The sequence below is a fragment of the Scyliorhinus torazame genome, chromosome 1 (assembly GCF_047496885.1).
Source record: "Scyliorhinus torazame isolate Kashiwa2021f chromosome 1, sScyTor2.1, whole genome shotgun sequence".
Taxonomy (NCBI): domain Eukaryota; kingdom Metazoa; phylum Chordata; class Chondrichthyes; order Carcharhiniformes; family Scyliorhinidae; genus Scyliorhinus; species Scyliorhinus torazame.
In genome coordinates, this window is record NC_092707.1 from 368,107,369 (window position 1) to 368,134,346 (window position 26,978).

General features: G+C 45.6%; 1 protein-coding gene across 2 annotated transcripts in view; it reads left to right on the plus strand.

Moving 5' to 3' along the window:
- Nucleotides 1–26,978, plus strand: part of LOC140426504 (CAP-Gly domain-containing linker protein 4) — a 628,408-nt gene that overhangs the window by 140,774 nt on the left and 460,656 nt on the right. For both annotated transcript variants that reach the window (XM_072511376.1, XM_072511367.1), the window contains exon 7: nucleotides 19,504–19,740. In XM_072511376.1, the coding sequence (XP_072367477.1) occupies nucleotides 19,504–19,740 (237 nt within the window). The remainder of the gene's footprint in view (nucleotides 1–19,503; nucleotides 19,741–26,978) is intronic.

A 26,978-nucleotide genomic window follows, 5' to 3' on the forward strand; every position in this document is an offset into this window, starting at 1 on the left:
CGCGGTGCAGGCGTGGGCTTGGCTGAGGGCGGTCGCTGATGGGGTCCACGATGGGGTGGCCGCTGGCGGGGTCCACGATGCACAGGGGGGGGTGGGCCGTGCAGTCTGGGGCATAAGCCTGTACGTTGCATGAGGCGACCGTGAGCGAGAGCGCTAGCTTCTTGGTCGCCGCGAGGTCAAGCGTGGCCCCTTCTAAGAGGTGCTGGCGGATGAAGTCAGACCCTATGCCCGTAACGAAGGCGTCTCATTAGCAGGTTCGAATGCTCGGTGGCCGAAACGGACTGGCAGTCACAGTCTCTCACCAGGGCGAGCAGGGCCTGCCAGAAATCTTCCACAGACCAACCGGGAAGTTGGTGCCGCATGGATAGGAGGTGCCTGGTGTAGATCTTGTTGGTCTGCTGAGCGTAATTCTCCTTCAGTAGCGCCATGGCCTCTGCGTAGGTAGGCGTGTCCTGGACAAGGGGCAAAACGTTGGAGCTCAGCCGCGTGTACAGAATATGGAGCTTCTGGCGCAGACCCGATGTATGCTTCAAAGCAAACTAGCCAATGTTGGAAGTCCTTTTTGGCGTTGTCTGCTTGAGGATGCAGCTGCAGGCGATCCGGCTTAATGCGGACTTCCACCTCTGAAAAATCTGTGTAATAAATTGATGCACTATCAATTACGACGAGATGAGAATAGAATGTAATCGAGGCTTTATTACACAGAGATGTGTGGCCCCCTACAGCAGCTTACGAAATGACTGCTGTTCGGAGAGCACACACATTTATATTCCCCGTACTGGGCGGAGCCAGCAGGCAGGGATCTACCCCTGTACCTGTAGCACAGGCATTGATGCACGATCAATTACAATTAAAGATGAGGTAGTAACATAACTGAAGGCTTTAATAGACTAGAACTGTTCCTCAGCAGCTTCGGTACATAATGTGGGCTGCTGGGGCGGCACCGGTTCTTATACCCCGCCTGTCAGGGCGGAGCTACATACCAAACAGCCAATGGTAAACTCTTAGGTTTAATCAATGGTCTTCAGCCTCTCGGGTACTGCAATACCTGATAATACCACGTTCACCCCCTGTTAAAAAAGAGTCTGGCGGGGGTGGTGGCCAGTGGCTACAATTGCATCTAACAAGGTATGATCAGATATGGAGGTACCGTGATACCTCCTTGCAGGGTTGTCGAGAATATTTACAAGCATGGAAGATATATACATTCAGTGTTCATTTACAGTTACAGTTACACTGAAGCAATCAGTCAGTCGGGTGGCCTGGTCGTCCTCCTCGTCTGAGCTTCGGTGGTGATTCTGGTGGGGGTCCGGGCGTCTGCGACTCCGGGAGCGTGGCTTCGGCCTCCATGGCAGCTTCGTCACCCCTAGACGGCACTGGTGGGGCAAACGGTTGATACGAGAGGGAAGCGCCTGTAGGGGGCGTCGGTGGGTGGGAGGGCCTAGGCAGGAGCGGCGGGAGGGCTGACCCTCCTGTGAGGTGCTGTGGAGGGGGGGGTAATGGTTCGGATGCGTGTGGGGTTCCGGCAGGTGCTAGGTCCCGAAGGGAGACTGTATCTTGCCGGCCGTCAGGGAACGCCACATAGGCGTACTGGGGGTTAGCGTGCAGCAGGTGGACCCTCTCGACCAACGGGTCCGACTTGTGCGCCCGCACGTGCTTCCGGAGCAGGATGGGTCCGGGTGTTGCGAGCCAGGTTGGGAGCGAGGTCCCGGAGGAGGACTTCCTGGGGCAGACAAGGAGACGTTCATGAGGTGTCTGGTTCGTAGTTGTACAGAGCAGTGACCGGATGGCGTGGAGGGCCTCCAGGATGACTTCTTGCCAGCGGGAGACTGGGAGATTCCTGGATCGTAGGGCCAGTAGAACGGTCTTCCAGACCGTTCCGTTCTCCCTCTCTACCTGCCCATTTCCCCGGGGGTTGTAACTGGTCGTCCTACTTGAGGCAATGCCCCTGTTGAGCAGGAATTGACGCAGTTCGTCGCTCATAAAGGAGGACCCCCTATTGTTAAATCCTCAGTTACTTTACCCGTCAGTCTGGCCTCAATAAAAGTCGAGATGGATTTGCAGGTACAGCATTAGTTATTTTATTAGACTTGCAAGTCTTTCTCAGTTCACAGCAGTACAGAACGCCTCTTGCTCTCTGTACCTCCGGAATCAAGTGAGGGTATAAGACAAAGAGCTCTGTACTGATACATTCAAATGGCATCAAGTTTCACATAGTCGACGCCCATAGGTCATCCTATGTCCCTCCTGACCTGTTTGATCTATTCTGATTGGCTCACTTTCAATCCCTTCCTCTGGCCCCTATTACTCAGCATCACTTTGGTGGACACACCTCTTCCTGCTTTTCCATGCGGTCTGAAATCCTTTGTCTGTGAACTAACCAGAATTAAACTGGCCTATCTCTACATTACATTAATTAATATCTCTAAAGTAACTATTTTATATCACATTCGTCACTATCACTGTGTATGTACGCGGGGAAACCGAACAGTGTAAAGATACCCTGGAGGGCCTTGATGACCGTGGTTGCGGTCATGTCGGGACAGGGGATGGCGAAGGGGAACCGGGAGTACTCGTCAATCACGTTCAGGAAGTGCGTGTTGCGGTCGGTGGAGGGGAGGGGGCCTTTGAAGTCCATGCTGAGGCGTTCAAAGGGACGGGAAGCCTTTATCAGGTGCGCCCTCTCTGGCCGGTAGAAGTGCAGTTTGCACTCCGCGCAGATTTGGCAGTCCCTGGTGGCTGTCCTGACCTCCTCGATGGAGTAGGGCAGGTTGCGGGTCTTAATGAAGTGGAAAAACGAGTGACCCCCGGGTGGCAGAGGTCCTCGTGGAGGGCTCGGAGGCGGTCCACTTGTGCGGTGGCACATGTGCCGCGGGACAGGGCATCAGGAGGCTCGTTTAGCTTCCCGGGACGATACAAGATCTCGTAGTTGTAGGTGGAGAGTTCTATCCTCCACCGCAAGATCTTGTCGTTTTTTTATCTTGCCCCGCTGTGCATTATCGAACATGAACACCACCGACTGTTGGTCAGTGAGGAGAGTGAATCTCCTGCCGGCCAGGTAATGCCTCCAATGTCGCACAGCTTCTATTATGGCTTGTGCCTCTTTTTCGACCGAGGAATGGCGAATTTCGGAAGCATGGAGGGTATGGAAGGAGAAGGCCACGGGTCTGCCTGCTTGGTTGAGGGTGGCGGCCAGAGCTACGTCGGACGCATCGCTCTCGACCTGGAAGGGGAGGGACTCGTTGATGGCGCGCATCGTGGCTTTTGCAATGTCTGCTTTGATGCGGCTGAAGGCCTGATGGTGCCTCCATCGACAGGGGGAAGGTTGTGGACTGGATATGGGGTCGGGCTTTGTCTGCGTAGTTGGGGACCCACTGGGCGCAATAGCTGAAAAACCCGAGGCAGCGCCTCAGGGCCTTGGGGCAGTGAGGGAGGGGGAACTCGATAAGGGGGCGCATGCGTTCAGGGTCGGGGCCTATAACCCCATTTCGCACTACGTAGCCTAGAATGGCTAGACGGTCGGTGCTAAATATGCATTTATCCTTATTATACGTTAAGTTAAGGATTTTCGCGGTCCGGAGAAATTTTTGGAGGTTGGTGTCGTGGTCCTGCTGGTCATGGCCGCAAATGGTGACGTTATCAAGATACGGGAACGTTGCGCGTAAGCCGTACCGGTCAACCATTCGGTCCATCTCGTGTTGGAAGACCGAGACCCCGTTAGTGACACCAAAGGGAACCCTTAAAAAATGATAGAGCCGCCCATCTGCTTCGAAGGCAGTGTATTTGCGGTCACTAGTACGGAGGGGTAGCTGATGTTGGCGGACTTGAGATCCACCGTGGAGAATACCTTATATTGCGCGATCCTGTTTACCAGGTCAGATATGCGGGGGAGAGGGTACGCATCCAGCTGCGTAAACCTGTTGATGGTCTGACTGTAGTCAATGACCATCCTATGTTTCTCCCCGGTCTTTACCACCACGACTTGAGCTCTCCAGGGACTGTTGCTAGCTTCAATGACCCCTTCCCTCAGTAGCCTTTGGACCTTTGACCTGATGAAGGTCCGGTCCTGGGCACTGTACCGTCTGCTCCTGGTGGCGACGGGTTTGCAATCTGGGATGAGGTTCGCAAACAAGGAAGGCGGGTCGACCTTAAGGGTCGTGAGGCCGCAGACAGTAAGGGGGGGTATAGGGCCGCCGAATTTGAAGGTCAGGGTTTGCAAGTTACATTGGAAGTCCAACCCCAGGAGTGTAGCCGCGCAGAGGTGCGGCAGGACATGCAGGCGGAACTTGTTGAATTTCCTGCCTTGGACAGTGAGGTTTGCTAGGCAGAACCCCTTTATCTCCACCGAGTGTGACCCGGGGGCCAGGGAGATTCTTTGGTTAACAGGGTGGGTAACAAGTGAACAACGCCTTACCGTGTCTGGGTGTATAAAGCTTTCCGTGCTCGCAGAGTCAATCAGGCAGGACGCCTCGTGGCCGTTGTTGTAAAACCGTCGCCGTAGCTGTTGCGAGTGTCCGAGGTCGATTTTGGTCCAGAGTCACCGAGGCCAGATGAAGTAGTTGCGGGTTTTGATCGGGCAGCGTGTAGTCGGCCGTGGGGGCCTGGGGCCCCATCCAAGATGGCGTCTCCCATGGGTCGCACATGGTGGTTGGGGATGGACAAAATGGCAACGGGGATAGACAAAATGGCGGCGCCCATCCGTCCAGCGTGGTGTCCGAGGGGCAAGATGGCTGCGCCCGCGGGTCGCACGTGGCCCCAGGGTAGGGGGGTGGCGGTGAGTGCTGGCTGCCTGAGGCCCGAAGGGAAGGTTGCCGCGGCGGTCCGGAGTTGCTGGAGACCGCGGCCACGGCTCGTGCCTGGCAGACCCCCACAAAATGGCCCTTCTTGCCGCACCCTTTGCAGGTGGAGGTGCCGGCCAGGCAGCGCTGGCAGGGGTGCTTCACCTGCCCGCAGAAGAAACAGCGGGGCCCGACGGAGTTAGCGGGTCGTCTTACAGCGCAGGCCTGCGGGGACACAAGGAAGGTCTGTGGGGCTGCCGCTGCGAGATGCCACGCAGTTCAGGGGGCCGCCACGCGGTCGGGCGCATAGGATTGCGCGTTTCTGGAGGCAACGTCCATGGACCCTGCCAGGGCCCGTGCCTCTCTAAGTCCCAGGGTGTCTTTTTCTAAGAGCCTTTGGCGGATCTCTGAGGAGCTCATACCTGCTATGAAGGCATCCCGGATTAGGAGTTCCGTGTGCTCGCTCCCCGAAACTTGCGGGCAGCCACAGTTTCTGCCGTGTGTAGCGCACGGTAGAACTCCTCCAACGATTCCCCGGGGCTTTGCCGTCTAGTTGCAAGCAGGTGGCGTGGGTAGGCCTGATTTACAGGACGGATATAATGTCCTTTTAACAGTTCGAACGCAGCATCGAAGTCCTCCGCCGCCTCGATGAGGGTGTAGATTCCAGGGCTTACCCTTGAGTGCAGGAGATGCAATTTCTGTTCTCCTGAGGGTGTGCCTCCGGCCGCCTCGAGGTAGCCTTTAAAGCACACCAGCCAGTGCTTAAATATCGCCGCCGAGTTCTCCGCGTGGGGTCTGAGTTGTAGACACTCTGGCTTGTTTCGGAGATCCATCCTTTCAGCTTAAGTCTAGTCTATTAAATTGATGCACGATCAATTACAATTGAAGACGAGGTAGTAACATAACTGAAGGCTTTAATAGACTAGAACTGTTCCCCAGCAGCTTCGGTACAGAATGAGGGCTGCTGGGGCGGCACCGATTCTTATATTCAGGGCGGAGCTACATACCAAACAGCCAATGGTAAACTCCTAGGTTTAACCAATGGTCTTCAGCCTCTCGGGTACTGCAATACCTGATAATACCACACAGGCACCTTACCGTAGCACCCATATATACAATATAATACAACAGTGGTGACTACCACAGTCGGGTCCCTGCACTCCGGGGTTTTTCTTTGTCCAGGGGGCACCCAACATGGCCACCCACAGTGCATCCGCCACGTGGATCTGTCCCTGCACTCCGGGGTCTTCCTTCGCCCAGACTGTACTGTGTGGTTGCTGGCAGTGCTTCTTTTCTCCGGGCCCCTGGTTGTGGCCCCTTATTGCTGCTCTCATTCTAGTCCGATCCCTCCCTTCCCCCCCCTTATCACATCCTCCTGTGTTCCCCTCTTTTGTCCCCAATTCCCCCAGCTCCTATCCCCGTTTACTCCCCCGTCCTTGTTTTGTGTTGTGTCGTGTGTCCCCCCCCCGCGGCCTGGCCCGTCCCCCCGTTGGAGGTGCGCCGTGGCCCTGCTCTGCTCCATACCCCCGGCGCTAGCTTTCCTGCTAGTGCGGTGATCCCCCTCCTGGGAGTTACTGTCTCTCTTCTCCCTCGCCCACTCTCTGTAGTTCCTGCCCATTCTTTACCCATCTTACCCTGCACTCCTCTTGTTTGCCACTTCGCTCTCCCTTCTCCGTTGAGTTCATTCTTTTGTACAAGGTCACGATTTCCCACGTGAAGCGGTCCTTCGGGTAGTGGTTTGCCTTTTGTCGTTCAGGGTGTGTTTTGTTGGGAGGGGGAGCGAGGTGCTTTCTCAGCCCCCTTCGTCGGAACGGTAGCAAAGTGATTAGCACTGTGGCTTCACAGCGCCAGGGTCCCAGGTTCGATTCCCTGCTGGATCACTGTCTGTGCAGAGTCTGCACTTCCTGTGTCTGCGTGGGTTTCCTCCGGGTGCTCCGGTTTCCTCCCACAGTCCAAAGACGTGCAGGTTAGGTGGATTGGCCATGATAAATTGCCCTTACTGACCAAAAAAGGTCAGGAGGAGTTATTGAGTTACGGGGATAAGGTGGAAGTGAGGGTTTAAGTGGGTTGGTGCAAACTCGATGGGTCAAATGGCCTCCTTCTGCACTGTATGTTCTATGTGTGCTGTTGCTCCTTGCCAGGGGCCCCTTATTGTTTCCCCTGCTGTCGCTGTTCCAGCCCGCATTCCACGACAAACTTGTTTGCCTCGGCGGGGGCTGTGAAGAAATGTTCTTTGCCTTGGTGTGTGACCCAGAGCTTCGCTGTGTACAGCATACCGAAGTGTACGCCGTTCTTGTACAGGGCTGCTTTTGCCCGATTGAACTCAGCCCGTTTCCTGACCAGGTCAGCCCCTATGTCCTGGTATATCCTAATATTGTGTCTTTCCCAGCGGCAGTTCTTGGTCTGCCTGGCCCAGCGCAGGATTCATTCTCGGTCCTGGTACTGGTGCAATTTGGCTATTACTGCCCTCGGTTGCCCCCCTGCTTTGGGTTTTGGTCGCAGCGACCGGTGTACCCTGTCCATTTCTGGTGGATTGGGGAGAGTTTTCCTCCCCACTAAGTTGCCCAGCATCACGACCACATATACCTTGGGATCCCTGCCTTCGATCCCCTCTGGTAGGCCCACAATCCGCAAATGTTGCCTTCTCGAGCGGTTCTCTTGATCTTATACTTTGCCCTTCAGACTGCCCTGCGTCGTGACCAACCTCGCCACCTCCTTCTCCAGTGTCACGATCCGATCGCTCTGGTCAGTTGCGGCCTTTTCCAACTCTTTGGTGGTTGCCAGGGTCTCGGCCACCGCTGCCTTCATCGCGGCCTCAGTGTCTGCTTTTCCCGCTGCCTTTATCTCCTGCTGGTGCTCCCTCAGTGCCTTGGTGCTGGATGTCTTCCAGTTCCCCCCTGATGCAGGTGGGATTTATTTCTGTCTGTCCTGCTCTTTTGTTTCGGCGAAGCTTGCGCTCCGCCGCCTCGTGCGCCAATTCTGAATGTGGTCGCCCCCTGGCCCCTTCTACTCCTGGTGTCCTGTGTCTAGTTTGGCTTCCTTCAGGCACTTTTGCTTATAATCCCTCACTTTCTTCCTTCCTCTGTCCTATTAAGTTTGGGGAATGGATTGCTGTGTCTTTTTGGTGAACTGTGTTGAAAAGTGGCTGTTTTTCGGGTCTACGGGACTGCTCAGCACATCGTCGTCACCGGAAGTCCTGAGGTCCTAAGCTAGGGGAAGGCTGCACTCTCTTTAAATCTCAAACCTTATCTTGCTGCTTACAAAAAGTCTGGGAAAAGTAGTGTAAGTGTTTGAAATAACAACTTGGCTTCAGTCAGCTGTTTAATGAAATTATGAACTACAAACTGGTTAATGTCACTGATAACCTTTGTAGGAACTTTGAAGGAGCCAGAGCTTCAAGGCTTTATTGGTTTTGACTGCATTAGGTAGTGCTGTAATAGCTGGAGAAAATCATTGCAAGTCTAGTTGCAGGAATCAATGTAACTTGATTTTATTGTTGCAAAAATATACTTCATTCTTAAAATATCTGAAAGAACATTGGAAACATTTCAAAACTGCCACCGCAGAAAGTGCAACGAAATTCAAGTTTTCGACATAGATCATATTGCTCTCTGAGGTGCTTCAAGACAATCAAAGGAACACTACAGCCATTTCATAACGGTCATTACAAAAAAGGCAATGAATTTTAGCCTATATAGATCAAATTGCACTCTGAGGTGCTTCAATACAATTGGGCTGCATGTAATCTTCACTGACTGTATTCAATGTGAAACATACAGTTCTATACAATTCCCCTCCACTCGGTGCAATATGGCTGAAAGGGCTTAGACAGCGACATTTCCCCAATACGCCTCTACGGCAGCTACCCCAAGCTTTAGTGCATCTCTCAGCATGTAGTCCTGGGATTTGGACTTGGTAGTTGTCCCTTGGTTGGGGACAACTTTTTGCATTGGAAGACCAACAAGTTTCAGGCATACCAAAGAACACTTTAACCGAGTTGATGATCCTCCAGCAGAAGCTGGCTTGTCTCGGAGTGAGTCCCTGGAACAATCTGTCGAGCACAGAGTCCTGTGTCACAGTGTTGTTCAGGATGAACCTCGATAAAAATCACCTCATCCTTTTCCAGACCTTCTTTGCAAAGGTACATTTCACAATCAGGTGGACAATGATCTCTTCCCCACAACAACCACCTTGCGGGCAACGTGCAGGTGGGGTAAGACTGGGTGTGTAGGAAGGATCTGACAGGGAGAGCCTTTCTCACCACCAGCCAAGCTCGGTCTTGGTGTTTGTTGGAAAGTTCTGGTGATGAGGCATTGTGCCAAATGACTTTGAAAGTCTGCTCAGGAAATCATCTGCCAGAATCCACCATCTGCTTTACCTGCAGGGCCTCTAGGATGTTGCGTGCAGCCCACTGCCTGATGGACTTGCGATCAAAGGCGTTTCTCTGCATAAATGTTTTCACGAGGGACAAGTGGTATGGTACAGTCGAACAACTTGGAGCATTGCCAGGCTGATAGATCTGTACTTTGGTCAATATATCTTATGTGTCGCCGTACAATATATTACTCGACAGAACTTTAAAATTGAGCTTCATGCATGAAGTAAATTCAAGCTTTATTCAGTCAGTTTTCAGATGTCTCTTGATCAAGTCAGTTTGCTTGCAAATAACAGAGTTTTTAAAAGTTTGTTTTGTCCAAGCAAATACAGATGACTGAGTCAAATTCAATACAAATTACAGTTCTTGATGATTTCTTCAAATTAAAATACACGTTACAGAGAAGTTGAAAATAGACAAAATGGCAGCTTCCAGAGCAAAGCGCAGGAAATAGTTAAAGACAGGAAGTAAAGATGATTCCGGAATAATTTGCTCAAAATCGGCACCTATTTTTAAGGTAATTGCTATTGCTAATGTTCTGTCCCCTTTCTGTCTGTGATTGGGTCATAATAATTATAGTTCATTTTATTCAATAGAAATGGCTGTCCATCAAATTATTGGTATGGGGTGACTGCAACATCTCATTCCCACCACACTTTATAGTTCTCATGACCACTGAACTAGGAACTTTGCCCAGATTCATATACTAACAAATGTGTAACGAATGAGTCTGTCTGGAGTTTTAATTTGACCATTCTCATGCTATTCAGCAGTTTTCACTGCCTATCTGTTTGAACTGTGTGACCTTAGTGAACTATCTTGATCCTAAATCACTTTAAGAAGCCATTTTGATTTTGAAGCATTTCTTTCTTTTAAACTTATATATTAAAACTAGATATCTATCACAAACTCATCCTTCTCAACAGTGGGGACAGGTAGAAACTTAGCACATAGTGATACACCAAGACCTAGCATACTGTGGATCAAAGCACAGCTTGATGCAGCCACACACAAGGGTGGCCATCATGATTAGGGTGATGTTGGCACTTTTTTTCCACCTTTATCTTGAGGTTTGTACATTGTGTCCCTGTGAATGAGGTCCATTGTTTACCTCCAGATAAAGCGGAAAGTGATCGCCACGCGCAAGAGGGAGGAATGGGCCACATCTGTGCCTCGTACAGCTATACTGAGAGTACCTCAGACTTGATGATCAGGTTTTTACCCACAATGGAAAGGGAGTGTCGCTCCTACATACCCAGTTTTTGTTTCACTATAGCTACTTGCCCCTTCCAGTTTCTAACGCATGCCTTGATGCCTCCGAACCATATCCCAGCAGCTACAAGCAGACTGACCTGACGGTGAAGAGGACAAGGGGTTGGTCAACCTAGTTCCCCCCAAAATTGCCTCGCTCTTCCCACAATTTACTTTGGCACCCGAGGTCATTTTTAGCTGGTCGCAGATGTTGATCAGCCTACGCACCGACAGCAGATCCAAGCAGAAGATGGTGACGTTGTCTATGTACAGGGAGGCAATGACCTCCACTGGCTGGGATTATCACAGCTCCTAGGCCCAAATCCTTCCTGATGGACTCAGCAAAGGGTTCTATGCAACCCAAGGACAGGACAGTCCTGCCTGACTCTAGTTTTGATTGGAAATGTTCTAATTCCCTCTTGTTGATTGAAACTGCGCCGTAGAGAAGGTGGGTCCAATTGCGGATTCCCTCACCATACCCCATTTTGGAGAGCACATTCATCATGTTATGAAAATAATTTTGTGATATCCTTGTTAGAGAAGTGAAACTTGCTTAGGCCTTCCTTCTCAAGGAACTGTGGGTATTTTGACCTGATCATATACATTGTGTTGGATTAGAGTTCCAGAGAGATTTCCTAATTCAATATACTTCTGCTACAGCTGAGTTCTGTTTGTGAATTCTTCTGTTGTTGCTGTCTCTCCTCCTCTTACCAAAAGGACCCTACCCACCCCAGAGGTATAATGCATTGTCAAGAGCCTCTTAACACCTCAGAGGGGACAAAACCCGGTAGCTTTTATAAGGAATGCTGATTGATGGCTGCGAGGAGTGGAATCAGCGTTAAATAAATAATAATCTTTAAGATCATGTTAACAAATCTGCCTAATGGTGGATGCACAGCTTTAATTTAAATGTACATCGGTTCCCATTTTTATTTGTACGATTGAAATTTCATTCTTTGTGTTCTTTCACTCTTGAAGCAAAACTGACAGAAGGGAAGTTTTCTAAAATGAAGCGAGATTGCAGTCAATCACTCTATTATTTATACAAGACCTGTTCCAATTGCTGCCCAAATTAAATGTTAATGCTGTTTCATGCTCAGTCATATTTATGCAGTGGCTGTGGAGAAAAACTGGTTAGATCATATTTTCTCATCATTCTTTCACATGGGATGTAATCTATTCACAACAGCACATTGGAGGTGTAAGAAAAGAAAAAAACCTCAGTCATACATCCGTCTCTCTGTCTCTCTTATCTCTTTTGGGTTCAGTTAAACGATTTTGCGGTGCTCAAATCTGCAGAGCAATTTAAAACGCAAGGTTGGTGTGCCTTATTGATATGAATTATAAAATTGCAACATGAGCTAAAAATTCAATAAAGTCTGATAACGACCACAGTGATCGTGATGTAATCAACCAGGGCCTCTAGGGATAATGGAAGCAGCACACAAACTTCATGCTGCTGGCCCTTTTTCATGATAGCAATGTACAACTGCTTAGTGACTTCATGGCCTGCGGGGTTCCAAACTTCATGTGAGGTTGGCATCAAGTAAAGCTAGAGACTATCATCAAGTAAAGCTTACCTGCACTTTTTAAAAGAGAGTATCATAATGCCAGAAAAGGCTAGTGGGACGGCTTTTAGCTCTTGGAAGCAGTGCTTGAGGCCTTAGTGCAGGAGATTGAAAGGAAATGGGAACTGATCCATCCACAGATTGCTAGGATGCCCTCCAAACACACACAATGAATGCAGTGAAAACAGCTAACCACTGAGGTCAGTGCCAGAGTCTGTTACCAAAAATAGTGCCGTAAGAAGTTCAATGCCCTCACGCAAGTGTCCAAATTCACTGAATGCTTCTTCAAATGGCATTTCCCAACAACTGCACAACCAACCTCCATGCACTCTTCAATGCACCTCATCGCTCACCTGTTAACAATCTCTAGCAATCAGGATTTGTGCTTAACATTCATACGCTCCATCTCATTCTCACACAATTGCCACCGTTGGACGCATCACACCCATCTCTCACAGCTTCCACATACTGCCAGCTATTCAGTAATGATGGGTACATCACCCAACCATGTTGCAGCATACTTACTGGCAAGCTGCCCTTTCTTTTGCAGCGCAAAGTGGCCTACAATAAATGTCAGCAACAGCAAACAGGCAGGGGGACAAGCACAGCTGCATGTGCTAACTCCAATGCAGGATAGTTGGAAGTGCTATCACTGAGGTTGTGCCGAGCAGTATTTCAGAAGCTATTCAGGAAGACGGTATATGCCTTATGCACCTGCTCAAACTCTAATTTATTGTCATACTGCAGTCTGATATAGAGTATAAGTGCATATGGTTTATCCATAAACCTCGCTTTCCACTCAAGCATCCTCCCTTACCCCAAGCTTCCCCTCACTCCAACCCTCCCCTTTTGTATTAATATTTGGATTACAAAACTTGACTGTATCAAGCTCCAATACAGGCCCTATGGGTACCTTAGAAGTATAGAGGTGGGTCTGCATGTGACCCACCAGGGGTGAAGGCTAGCACTTGTGCCAGCTAACAAGAGGATGATATCACATGCAAATTCTGCTGCCGAAGACTCAGATGAGGACTTTGATGTGGCAACATGCAGGAAAAGGCTGATGTGCATGTATACAGAAATATTTGGTGCATTGGAAGGCCCAGCAGAGAAGTTTCCTTTACTCATTTGCGGTATGTGGATGTCGCTGGCTAGGCAAGCATTTATTGTTCATCACCAGTTGCCTTTGAGAAGGTACCGATGAGCTACCTTCTTGAATCGCTGTAGTCCCTGAGGTGGAGGTACGCCCACAGTGCTGTTAGGCAGGGAGTTCCAGGATTTTGACACAGCGACAGTGATGGAACAGTTATATATTTCCAAGTCAGAATGGTGAGTGGCTAGGAGGGAAACTTCCAGGTTGGGGAACTTCCAGGTGGTGACATTCCCAGATATCTGCTTCTCTTGTCCTAGATGGTCTTGGGTTTGAAAGGTGCTACCTAAGGAACCTTGGTGAATTCTTGCAGTGTTCTTCATTGGTGGAGGGTTTGAATGTTTGTGGAAGGCATAGCAATCAAGTAGGTTGCTTTGTCCTGGATGGTGTTGAGCAAGTAGAGCGTATTCCTTCACACTCCTGACTTGTGCCTTGTAGATTGCGGGCAGGCTTTGGGGAGTCAGGAGGTGAGTTACTCGCTGCAGGAATCCTAGCCTTTGGCCTCCTCTGGTAGCCACAGTATTTATGTGGCTGGTCCAGTTCAGTTTCAATGGTATCTCCCAAGGATGTTTATAGTGGGGGATTCAGCAATGGTAATACCATTGAATATCAAGAGCGATGATTAGATGCTCTCTTATTGGAAATAGTCATCGCCTGGCACTTGTATGGCGCAAATGTTACTTGCCACTTGTCAGCCCAAGCCTGGATATTGTCCAGGTATTTGCGTATTGGACATGAACTGCTTCAGTATCTGAGGAGTTGCGAATGATACTGACCATTGTGCAATAATCAGCGAACATCCATACTTCTGATCTTATGATGGAAGAAAGGCAATTGATGAAGCAGCTGAAGATCATTGGGTCTAGGACACTACCCTGAGGAACCCCTGGAGTGATGGCCTGGAGCTGTGATGATTGACCTCCAATCATCACAACCATCTTCCTTTGTGCCAGGTATGCCTCCAACCAGCAACGAGTTTCCCCCCTGATTCCCATTGACTCCAGTTTAGCTAGGGCTCCTTGATGTCATACTCAGTCAAATGCTGCCTTGATGTCAAGGGCAGTCATTCTCACCTCATCTCTGGCATTCAACTCCTTTGTCCATGTCTGAACCAAGGCTGTAATGAGTACAGAGGTTGAGTGACCCCAACAGTACCCAAGCTGAGCATTCGTGAGCAAATTATTGCAGTGCAAGTGCCACTTGATAGTGCTGTTTATGACCCCTTCCATCACTTTGCTGATGATCGAGAGTAGACTGACGGGGTGATAATTGGCCAGGTTGGATTTGTCCTGTTTCTTGTGTACAGGACATGCAGTGGCAATTTTCAACGTTGCCAATGGATCCCATTATTGTATCTGTACTGGAACAGCTTGGATTCAGTACTATTGTCGGAATATTGCCGTTATAGTCGTTGAAGTATGCAGTGTCATTTCTTGGTGTAGAGCAATGGGTGCTTACTGAGCAATTAATCTGTAATGTGATGCAATCATTGCCTGCTTAAAATAGATAATGTTCACTGGTATCATTCACTGAACCAATGCCATTTCTTGGCATGGATATATTCAGGCCACTTTGAAGATATGACTGCTGGTTTTTCAGTGGAACACTTTTGCACTTTTAGTAACGTTATGTCACTGTTAACTAATCCTTACATAGAATCATAGAATTTACAGTGCAGAAGGAGGCCATTCGGCCCATTGAGTCTGCACCAGCCCTTGGAAAGAGCACCCTACCTAAGCCCACTTCTCCACCTTATCCCCGTAACCCCACCTCACCTTTTTGGACACAAAGGGCAATTTAGTATGGCCAATGCACCTAATATGCACAATTTTGGAATTTGGGAGGAAACCGGAGCACCCGGGGGAAATCCATGCAGACAGAGGGAGAACGTGCAGACTCCACACAGACAGTGACCCAAGCCGGGAATCGAACCTGGGACCCTGGAGCTGTGAAGCAACAGTGCTAACCATTGTGCTACCGTGTCGCTCACTTACAGTGAGCATAATTAGTTATTAAGTTGTTGATAACTTCCTAAAGTAATTCATTTAAAAAATACTATGACAGTAGACCTCTTGTTGTAATGTTAATAAGTTGTCTGCCTCCTAGATTATCATTTTTTTGATTGTTCTATATTGATCTCTTGCCTTTGCTTCTTTGGAGAAATTGTTCACTTTTAACAAAGAATTTACAAGTTCACTTAATAGCTGAAAGGATGATTAAGATTTTACATCTTAAGTTGTTTACTTTAACAAAAGATTAAAAATGCTATTGACTAAACACTACTTTAGTAGGCAACGTATACTTTAAACCACGGAATGGAATAACCTCCTGATTTTTAGCGAAACAGAAAATACACACTTTATAGGTGTACGTTACACTGTCCTTTAAGTAGACATTCTTTTTAGCTCTTGAGGATTTATTTCTGTTCTATTTCTTTCTCAGCCTGGTAACTTCTAACCTCAGAATTGTCCTTCACAGCTAGAGTATTGCTGGAGATCCTCTCTCTAGTACAATCCAAGGAAGTTTTCCAGCTTTGTTTTAACAGCTCATGAATTTGGTCTTTTCAAGCCAACCGTGAACTTCCAGCATGGTGAATCACAGAAACTTTTGACCTCTGGCTGCTTTCTCTCCTAGATTCTTGCAGATTAATCAGTGTAATATTTAGTGCTATTTTAGGAAAGCCTGTGACCTGATATGATCATGGCTTCCTTTGTTACCCTTCCCATCTCAAAGTCCATAGCCATGAAAATATGAATCACATGAGCTTTGTATCTAGGAAGAGATGCTGATTAGGTACCCTTGAGAGTACAACTCTCATTCATCTTGAAACTAAATGGACAATTAAAGCACAGCTGTTTACAACCTGACATTTTCCAAACTTCTCTGAGACTTGGAGACTCGCAGCCTGTCAAACAGCATCACAGCTGCCTCATCCTTGGTTGCAAGCGTGAACACCTTGCACTCTTTTCCCAGTAAAACAATCAAAGCCTTATTTTAATTTATAGCCACCTCATCTTCCAGATCGACAGACTTCAGCACAGGTCACATGATCCTCCTCGTTTACCCTAAATTTAAAGACACATTCCCAAAACATAATAACTGTGTATACCTTGGAGAGAATCTTCTTCGATGGCAGAGAACATTTAATCCACCCTCAATTAAGTCTGTGATGCGAAGGTCTATGGGTGGTCTTGGGTGATGGAAATGAGGCTATGACAGGTGAGGACCTTGAGAGGATTGTTATCACCAAGGAGGTAGTGATGGGCAAACTAATGGGGCTAAAGGTAGACAAGTCTCCTGGACCTGATGGAATGCATCCCAGAGTGCTAAAAGAGATGGCTAGGGAAATTGCAAATGCACTAGTGATAATTTACCAAAATTCACTAGACTCTGGGGTGGTCCCGGTGGATTGGAAATTAGCAAACGTGACACCACTGTTTAAAAAAGGAGGTAGGCAGAAAGCGGGTAATTATAGGCCAGTGAGCTTAACTTCGGTAGTAGGGAAGATGCTGGAATCTATCATCAAGGAAGAAATAGCGAGGCATCTGGATGGAAATTGTCCCATTGGGCAGACGCAGCATGGGTTCATAAAGGGCAGGGCGTGCCTAACTAATTTAGTGGAATGTTTTGAGGACATTAACAGTGCGGTAGATAACGGGGAGCCAATGGATGTGGTATATCTGGATTTCCAGAAAGCCTTTGACAAGGTGCCACACAAAAGGTTGTTGCATAAGATAAAGATGCATGGCATTAAGGGTAAAGTAGTAGCATGCATAGAGGATTGGTTAATTAATAGAAAGCAAAGAGTGGGGATTAATGGGTGTTTCTCTGGTTGGCAATCAGTAGCTAGTGGTGTCCCTCAGGGATCAGTGTTGGGCCCACAACTGTTCACAATTTACATAGATGATTTGGATTTGGGGACCAAGGGCAATGTGTCCAAGTTTGCAGACGACACTAAGATAAGTGGTAAAGCAAAAAGTGCAGAGGATACTGGAAGCCTGCAGAGGGATTTGGATAGGCTAAGTGAATGGGCTAGGGTCTGGCAGATGGAATACAATGTTGACAAATGTGAGGTTATCCATTTTGGTAGGAATAACAGCAAAAGGGATTATTATTTAAATGATAAAATATTAAAACATGCTGCTGTGCAGAGAGACCTGGGTGTGCTAGTGCATGAGTCGCAAAACGTTGGTTTACAGGTGCAACAGGTGATTAAGAAGGCAAATGGAATTGTGTCCTTCATTGCTAGAGGGATGGAGTTTAAGACTAGGGAGGTTCTGCTGCAATTGTATAAGGTGTTAGTGAGGCCACACCTGGAATATTGTGTTCAGTTTTGGTCTCCTTACTTGAGAAAGGACGTACTGGCACTGGAGGGTGTGCAGAGGAGATTCACTAGGTTAATCCCAGAGCTGAAGGGGTTGGATTACGAGGGGAGGTTGAGTAGACTGGGACTGTACTCGTTGGAATTTAGAAGGATGAGCGGGGATCTTATAGAAACATATAAGATTATGAAGGGAATAGATAGGATAGATGCGGGCAGGTTGTTTCCACTGGCGGGTGAAAGCAGAACTAGGGGGCATAGCCTCAAAATAAGGGGAAGTGGATTTAGGACTGAGTTTAGGAGGAACTTCTTCACCCAAAGGGTTGTGAATCTATGGAATTCCTTGCTCAGTGAAGCAGTAGAGGCTCCTTCATTAAATGTTTTTTAGATAAAGATAGATAGTTTTTTGAAGAATAAAGGGATTAAGGGTTATGGTGTTCGGGCCGGAAAGTGGAGCTGAGTCCACAAAAGATCAGCCATGATCTCATTGAATGGTGGAGCAGGCTCGAGGGGCCAGATGGCCTACTCCTGCTCCTAGTTCTTATGTTCTTATGTTCTTGACCCACCATCAACTGAGGATTTTAAGTGAGTAGTGCATTAAAGTGCATTTAAAGGCCTCGTCCTGCTGCCACTAATATTAACTCAACGATTGATGGGGGATCACCATGCAGAGATCATGATAAGCAAATGCTAGTGTGTTACAGGTTCCTGGAAAGTGGGGGGGGGGGTTCCTTGTTTAAACGCAATGAATGCCTGATCGAGAAACCCAGCATGAGGAAGGGGTAACCCCAATGAGAGCCGTCCTCTTGCCCTTGCTGCTGACCCGTGACCACCTACCTGCTGTCATATGATACTGGGTCACTCCACAATCCTAGTCCATGGGTGAGTGTAGTACTCACAGCAGCCATCAGTGGGACTGCTGAGTACAGAACAGCTGTGGCCGCTGATTGTCTGGCAGCTCTAGGTGGCCAGGGTTCCTGCTAGAAGGCTGTCCACTGACCTGTTAAATATCTGAAAGGCATGAGATATAGCGGACTTTCCAAGAAAGAGATTAAATGGGGGTCTTGCTGGCTCTCCAGCTAGTGCTCATCACCTCCACAAGATTTCACTTAATTGTAATGCGTTGGGAATCAGCATCCGAATGCAAGGAATTCCATGGATAGATATCTCCACGAGTCTACCTTTTACATTACCTTTGAGCCATTCCCTAAAACCTACCATTGTGACCAAATTTATCATCTTAGTAGCTCGGTGTCAGATTTTGTCTGACAGCACTTCAGCAAAGAACCTTGATATGTTTTGCTACTTTAAAGGAGGGCGTTGTCTTCTCCAGATATTCTGGCCCTCATTGGGATGAAGGGGCTATCATGACTTTTGATGTTGGTTAGTTTGCGATGGTATGGTTATTGTTCACAGAGTTAGATATCTTGGTACCTTCCTCAAGCTGAAAAATTGCTGCTTTCCCAATAATTGTGTGTTTCTTATCAAACATTTGTTTTTGGAATCATTGATTTCTGTAATGTGCTTACTACATTATCTTTTGACATAGTTCTCACAATTCCAGTTATCACTGATTTGAATATTTTCTGACAATTTTAGCAGGATTCGGGTTTTAGAGGCATCTAGTGCAAAATGTGCCACATGAGCAGTGCTAAAACTGGCAGCAAAGTAGGCAGAATGTTTCATTTAATGAACACTCATGCTTTTTAGCTGATTTTAACATGAATTCTTGAAATTCCCATTCTACCTCAAGAACAGTTCTGTAAATGCATTAGACAACTGAGGTGTTCTTTTGGAGCTGCTTAAACAACCGTAACCTATTATTGCACAAATCTTTACTTTGGAGTACTGTTCATAATCAGTACAGTGAGTTTGATTCAACCATCCACAAATGGAATACCATTAGAATATTTTGCCAGTTTTATATTTGAATAAAATGACTGAACTTTAGATTATACATGTGTTTTTATCTTTTGTAAGCAAAATTCAGCATTTCAGATCGACATCTCTGTGCGACTTTGAATGGTAGTTATCAATAATCCCTTTATCTTTCTGAACAGAATGATAAAGGGCAGATGCCATCCGATATTGTTCCTGACCCCTTGGATATGCCCCTGGAGATGGCAGAGGCAGCAGCCGTTGCCAAAGAACTGAAACAGATGCTGCTGGATGCATTACCGCTGACATGCGACATATCAAAGGCCATGTTGACAAACTATGATCACATCTCAGGCAAGGCACTACTGATGTCACTGGGCCTGAAGCTGGGAGACAGAGTGATGATTGCAGGGCAAAAGGTAAATAGTGAATAAGTATGAGGATAGATTAATGTATTTATGAACCCATTGTGTTTACTGACTGCTTTAGCATAACAGTAGTTTTCGCTGCTATATGTGTGCTTTTGTATAACATTTGTCATTGTAGTAAGACCTGTAAGGATTCTCTATCATATCAATCTTGTCTGTCAGTCTGTGTTTGTCTGTGAACTTGATTATCACTGTAACATCAGTACCTGAATAAAAGTATTAAGTAAATAGACATAAAAGTCAGGCATGAATTTTGGACAATACTGTTAAAAGAAATAAGCAATTTGTATCCTAAAATGCAAATTAAAATGCAAGTCTTGAGAATATCATAATATCCAAATTCGAATAATAAATAAAAATTGTGATCAAAACAAATCTTTCTGTAGCAAAATGTTTTATTCCAGCCAGTAACTAACTCTATCATCATTGTTGCAATATTATGTAATTGTTTCTAAGCCATTGTTCCAGTTCCCTGATCTTAGAAGTTTTCAAGAATTATAAAATGTGTAAGTATGTAAGTATATCCATAGTTTTTACTTTTTAAAAATTAATTGGATGTGGGTATTACTGGTTTGACCAGCATTTATTGCCCATCCCTAAATGCTCTTGAGAAGGGTGGTGTAGGTGCACCCATAATGGCCCATCTGGCTTCATTCCTTTTAGGCTTTGTAGCCATTTTAATGACTTGCTGGACAATTTCAAAGTGCAGTTAAGAGTCAACCATTTTGATGTGGGCCTGGAGCCACATGTAGGCCATTTAAAGAAAGTCAGTTTTCTTTAAGGAAATTAGTGAACCAGATGGGTTTTTATGACAATTGTTTCATGATAATTTAATTCCAGATATTTTTGTTGAATTAAAATACCACTGCCTATGATGGTCTTGGTTCCCAGAGCATTACCCTGGATCTCTGGGTTATTAGTCCAGCTCCGTCTTGACAGCAAGTAGGTCAGTTTGGTATAAGACAAGTGATGCCCACTCACAATTACGCAAATATTTCAAACTTTTTATCTTAAGTCAATATATTATGCTGAATACGTTTTCATTTGGTCATTGAATGCGGACACCTGACAAAGGGGAAGATACTACTCGATTTCACAATTGCATGCCTGTTCTCCGTTTGTCTCTAACACCAAGGCACAACATGGTTCTTTTCCCCTCTGAAGTGCCTTCTAGTTTTTCACACAACTCCTCTATTTCTACCCCTCTCAAACCTATCAAATTATCTTATTGATGAGACCTATATTTTGATTCCTTGAACACATTCCCACTGAATTGCTGACAACCGAACTTCCATTTTTGACCTCCACACTATCTGACACAATTTATAGTTCCATCTCCTAAGGTAGACCCCCTCCCTTTCAAAACTGCCATAATTTCCCTCCTCTAGTATTGAGATGATTGATATGCAACAGCTACAACCATTTTCCTTTGTGCTAGAGATGACCCCAACCAGTGATATTTCCCCCCAGAATGCAGTTTTGCTCGGGCTCCCTGTTGACACACTTGGTCAAAAGCTGCCTTGATGTCAGGGGCAGTCACTTTCACCTCACCTCTTGAGTTCAGCTCTTTTGTCCATGCTTGAACCAAGGCTGTAATGAGGTCAGGAACTGAGTGACCAAGGCAGAAACCAAACTGTGCGTCAGTGAGCAGGTTATTGCTGAGTGTCACTTGATAGCACTGTCAATGACATCTGCCATCACTTTGCTGATAATCGAGAGTCGACTGATGGGGTGATAATTGACTGGATTAGATCAGTCCATTTTGTGGGCAGGACATGCTGGGCAATTTCCCACCTTGCCAAGTAGATGCCAATATTGTAGCTGTATGGAATAGCAGTTTGGCTAGATGCATGGCTCATTCTGGAGCCCAAGTCTTCAGTACTATTACCAGAATGTTGTATCCTGTGTCTTCACCTGTTTCTTACCTATTTGATTGTAACTAGAGCATCTTCACTGATGGATTCTTTTTCCATCTCTGTCTCAGTTACTCAGGGACCCCTGAAGTTTTTTTCTCTCACTTCAACTCACACTTCTCTTTTTAAGACACTACTTAAAACTAATTTCTTTGACTTAGCTTTTGGTCACTGTAACTCGACATCCATTTTTACTTATACCTCTTTGAAGCACAGTAGAGCGATTTCTTTGCTAAAGGTGCGATGTCGAGGCAGGTTATTTTTGTTGTGTATCATTACTACTTTAAAGATCTAAGAATAATTAGGTGTTTAGCAGCACATGGCCAGAAAGTTTGTGCAATCATAATGCCCATATTGCATGTAAAACGGGTACTATGCCATTTCTCATATGGGTTTGTATAGGTTTCTTCCAACAGTGCAGAGACTCACTTCTATTTATGGCATATGTTTTTTTTTAAAGAAAATTGTTGATTTTAAATGCAGTTCAATTTTTTAAAAGCAATCTTCTGATTGCAATCATTCTTTTGACAGTTTTGTGAATTGAAGAAATAAAGCAGAAACAGATTTCTAGCTGTAAATTATGACTGATATCGGTATAAATATAGAGATTAGTGGCACTCTCTGGAAAGAGGAAGAGTGACCTAAACGTCATAACAAAAACATAATCAGTGAAAAGGAAGCATTTTGGAGTTGCAGAAGATAAAGAATAAATGTTGCACTTAAAATGTGTCCCATCCACTTTTGAAGACTGTTCACTTAGATTGGGATACAGTACCACAAATGTTGGCTGCTCTTGACTACTTTAGTCAAGATAAATATTGCCTACATGTGCGTGCACCCAGTAAGTTTTTGAAAAGTGTTCAATTATGGGAATAAGACAACCAAGCTTTATTCTTTCTTCACGTGCACTTCTCAGTTTGTACCACTGTTCAGTGATCAGAACTGGAAATTCTGATTTTTCCCTTTGTCAGGATACAACTGTGCTCAATCTGAGTTCAGCTAACTCGAATCAGGATTTGTTGTTGCAGTTCTTCAGTATTTCATCGCAAGCAACCTGCATTTATTGAACTATCCTCTTATCTCAACAATGATAGCTTTGTAACAAAATGTCCCAAGGCACATCTCAGGAGCATTATACAATATAATATGACACCGTAGAATAATAGAATCATGCTTTTACATGTTTGCTCCTTTGGCAAAATAACATGTTGGTCCCCTTGAATTATGCCTATCTCCCACATTGCCCTTTTTTATATTCTGAGGAGCATTTGTCTTCACATTTCTCCTAACCCCTCATTGTAATTAGCATTTTGTTCACCATTACTGCTCCCTGCAGCTTTTCTGTGGGTTTGCAAGCAAGGGTTTACTGCCACTTATGTTTGTGGGATAGTTTGTAATTATCACCCATATCAGTAGCTTCTCTTATTTTATAAACTTTATGTTCTACTAGGTAGGACCTTATTCCTAAAGGGATACCGTTTTTAAATTCTTCCATTGATGACACTTCTGTAAGGTTTTCAAATTATTGCAAAAGCTTCTAGCACGATACCATCTATCAAATACCATTTATTTTTCTCTAGCAAATTCCACAAAAGTCTGATTCTGTCACTTCCTAAGATTTCTAAACTTTTGTCTGTAAGCTCCTGAAACTAATTCATAAGCATTAAGTACTTAACTGTATCATAATCTGCCGATTGTTCATCGGAAAAGGGTCAAATAAATCTGCCCAATACTTAGGGCAGCACGGTGGTGCAGTGGTTAGCACTGCTGCCTCATGGCGCCGAGGTCCCAGGTTCGATCCCGGCCCTGGGTCACTGTCTGTGTGGAGTTTGCACATTCTCCCCGTGTCTGCGTGGGTTTCGCCCCCACAACCCAAAGATGTGCAGGTTAGGTGGATTGGCCATGCTAAATTGCCCCTTAATTAGAAAAAATGAATTGGGTACTCTAAATTTATTTTTAAAAAATCAACAACAAAAAAATCTCCCCAATACTTTCCAAGCTAAAGTACTTTGTAATAAAATTGTCCAAATTTATCTTGGCCATTGTAACTTCACAGCAATTTTCTCAAATTGTACAAAATATATTTTAACTTCTTTCTCACTGAATAGCCATTTTAACTTTTCAGCGAATACAGCAAAGTCACTGTGAAATCTTGTTCATTCAAACTCTAGCCAATTCCAGTGTACTTGTCTTAGCCTGTGGATTTAAAATCCCTCAAGAACCTTCAATTTGTTATGATCCCCATAGAGATGATAATTTTTAACAAGGTACTTGAATTTCCGGTGACTGATTGGAAGGATCACACATCCAGATTTAAGTTTTAAGACTTTTACTGTCAGAAATTAACTAAAAGCAACATCTCTCTCTCTCTCTCATTCTCTATCTCCCCTTCTCTCACTACATTAGTTTGCTCCAGATGTTTCCGATCTCAAAGCCTACCTTCTTGGAAACGTGAATCACATGGGCCTGCTATTCAAGTAGAGATGCTAATTAGACCCCTAACTTCATTCTATCTGGAAATTAAATGGACAGTATAATTGTTTACAAAACCTGACATGCCTAACGTCTCCCTGTGAGACTTTGAGACTAACAGTTTACCAGGAGTCATTACAGATTCCCTTGCCATTGTCTATAGGTGTGAACATCTTGTACTTTTGCTCCAGTGTATCATCGTCCCCGTAGCTACCAAGCCACTCATGCTTGTTGTCCAGGATGATTCTGGGCACGTCACAGGACCCTCTTCACTACTGTATTTTACCTTCCATTTTGGGACTGTCTGTTTAATTTGACACAACTCTCAACTTCATAATTGTAATCGTTGAATTTTTAGTAAGTGGCTGACATCAGGGAGAAAAGTAACAAGACAGTCTAGATTATACATGTGAGAATTCTTGAAGGCAGGGCACCATGTTCTACAGAAATGGAGTAAAATGTGCAGGAGATAAACAATTCAAATCATAAGAATGAAGATGTAGCAGTAACTAATGATGGGTGAAGCTTGCTTAATTAGGGAGGAACAAGACAAAATACGTTTTTTGGAGTGCAGGATCTAATGTGGAAGATGCAGAGCTTTGGATTTGTTGAGTTTTGTAAATTCTGGTTGATGCGAGCAATCTGAATTTAGAACTATTGTTCTACTGCCGCATTGCATTTCTGATGGCTTGACGAGCTGTAAAAGCTTTATGCATACATTCGTAATATAAAGATGGTGCAGTACTTAATGATTCTCTGTGCTGCTGGTTAGTTTTTTTTCTTAAGTGAGAAAATCTGGCAGGGCTGTTACTTTTGTTCATTCTGGTGGTACTTTGTATTGGGCTTCAACATCTAGAACAGCAGCAGCAAGTTATATCAGTCTACTCCGAAAAATATCTTTTTTTTTCTGCATAAAGATGGAAATAAAGGATAAAATGGACATGGCATCCACTGTAACAGAGGGGACAAACTGATAAAACCCCTACAGTGGTGGAATTTCCATTTGACACTAAGCAAAATCTATGTGGGTCTATGTTTTGGTGGACATTTTCTTGATGTTGTTAGCACCTTCAGAACTCTACTTGAGTTTAGAACATCGAGCATGACTGACCAAGGTGTTCACCCTATAAAATACCTTAAACAACTTAGAAGCAGGGAACTGTTTCCTGGGAGTCGCAGAACTTAAAATTTCAGCTCGACCTTTCAGGAGTGAAATCAAGAAAAGCTTTTTCGAACAAAGGTTAATGGGAATCTGGAATGCTTCCTTCGAAAAGGCTGTACATGCTAAGTCAATTGAAATATTTAAGACTGAATTTGATAGATTTTTGTTTGGAAGGGTATCAAGGGATGGAGAACAAAAGCAGATAAGTTAAGTTATGATACAGATCAACCATGATCCTACTGAATTATGGTACAGGCCCTTATGTTTCTATGCAGGACTTCAGTCCCACACTAACATGATTGACTCTTAAGTGCCCTTTACAATTAACTTGAAAATTAGTCAGTTGTATCTTCTGCAAAGAATTCCTGGGACTCCCCAGTTAACAGCTGTGCAGGAGCACCCTCAGAATACAAACTGCAGCAGTTCGAGAAGAAGGCTCACCACCACCTTCTCAGAATAACACGAGATGGCAACAGTACCCACATCCTGAGCATACTTTAAAAAAAATGTACCCTCAATAAATTTAAATTCAAATTTCAACAAACTATGTGATCAAGCTAAGATTTCTGAAGGGGACGGATTGGGCTGGGGCTTCTCTCATGTTCAGATACTAGCGACTATTCCCTAGATCCACTACCACAGGCAAGAAATACTCAAATTCAGAAAACGATTCTAATTATCTGTTTTAAATGTTGCCTTTTGCTAGTTCTTGCTTATAACAAAATCAAATGCACTGCTGAAATTTCACACATGATTCACACATGATATGCCTGCATTCAGAAAATGAAACAAAATTGCCAGGACTGGTTTGAATATAACCTTTATAGCCAACAGTTATACTACTGTCAGCCGAAGAGAAAATCATAGATTTATTTACAGTTTCTTGGTGTTACAACCCCCACCGAGGTCACGGTGTGTGGACCATCCAGTATCCCGCGACCTCTACTGAATACAAACTTCCCTGGTAATAGGGAGGGGCTTCCCCTTTAACGAGGGGAGACCACATAGTATAAAAAACGCTACCTGAGTGTAGGTTGGGGCCGGAGACCCTTCGGGAAGTGGAGTTAGTCTTTGTGTGCACCTTAAATAAACATTTATTTTGCACCCTACCGTTTGTTCAGCATGATCTCTCAGTTCGATTTTACACTGGCAACTGGGATCAAGTGGAGCTGCAGCCAGCGCCAAGTGCTGAGATCTTCAACCAGCAGAGATGCCTCACATCGGGAGATTGGAACCATTGACACAGGCACCAATGATTGGGGACAATACGTAGAACAAATGCAGTACTTTTTCAGAACCAATCTGATACTCGCCGATGAAAGGGACTGGGTAATCTTACTCATGGCTTGTGAAGGCGCCACGTAGAGTATAATTAAAAGTTTGAGTTACCCGGATGCCCTGGATATGTGGTCTTTCACGGCCTTAGTGGCTTTAATCGGGGAACATTTTAACTCAAAGCCGCCCGAAGTGAAGGAGAGTCCACCATTGATGTTTTGATCTGCCTGCAAAAACCCGCCGAATTCTGCGAGTTCGAAACGATGCTCAATGACGCCTTAAGAGACCGTTTGGTTTGTGGAATCTGGGACGCAGCAACACAACAGAAGCTCCTGGTTTGGATTTGCAGTGAACTGTGGAGATAGCCATCTCCCGTGAAAGCGGAGAGCAGGGAGTGCAGAAGCCCC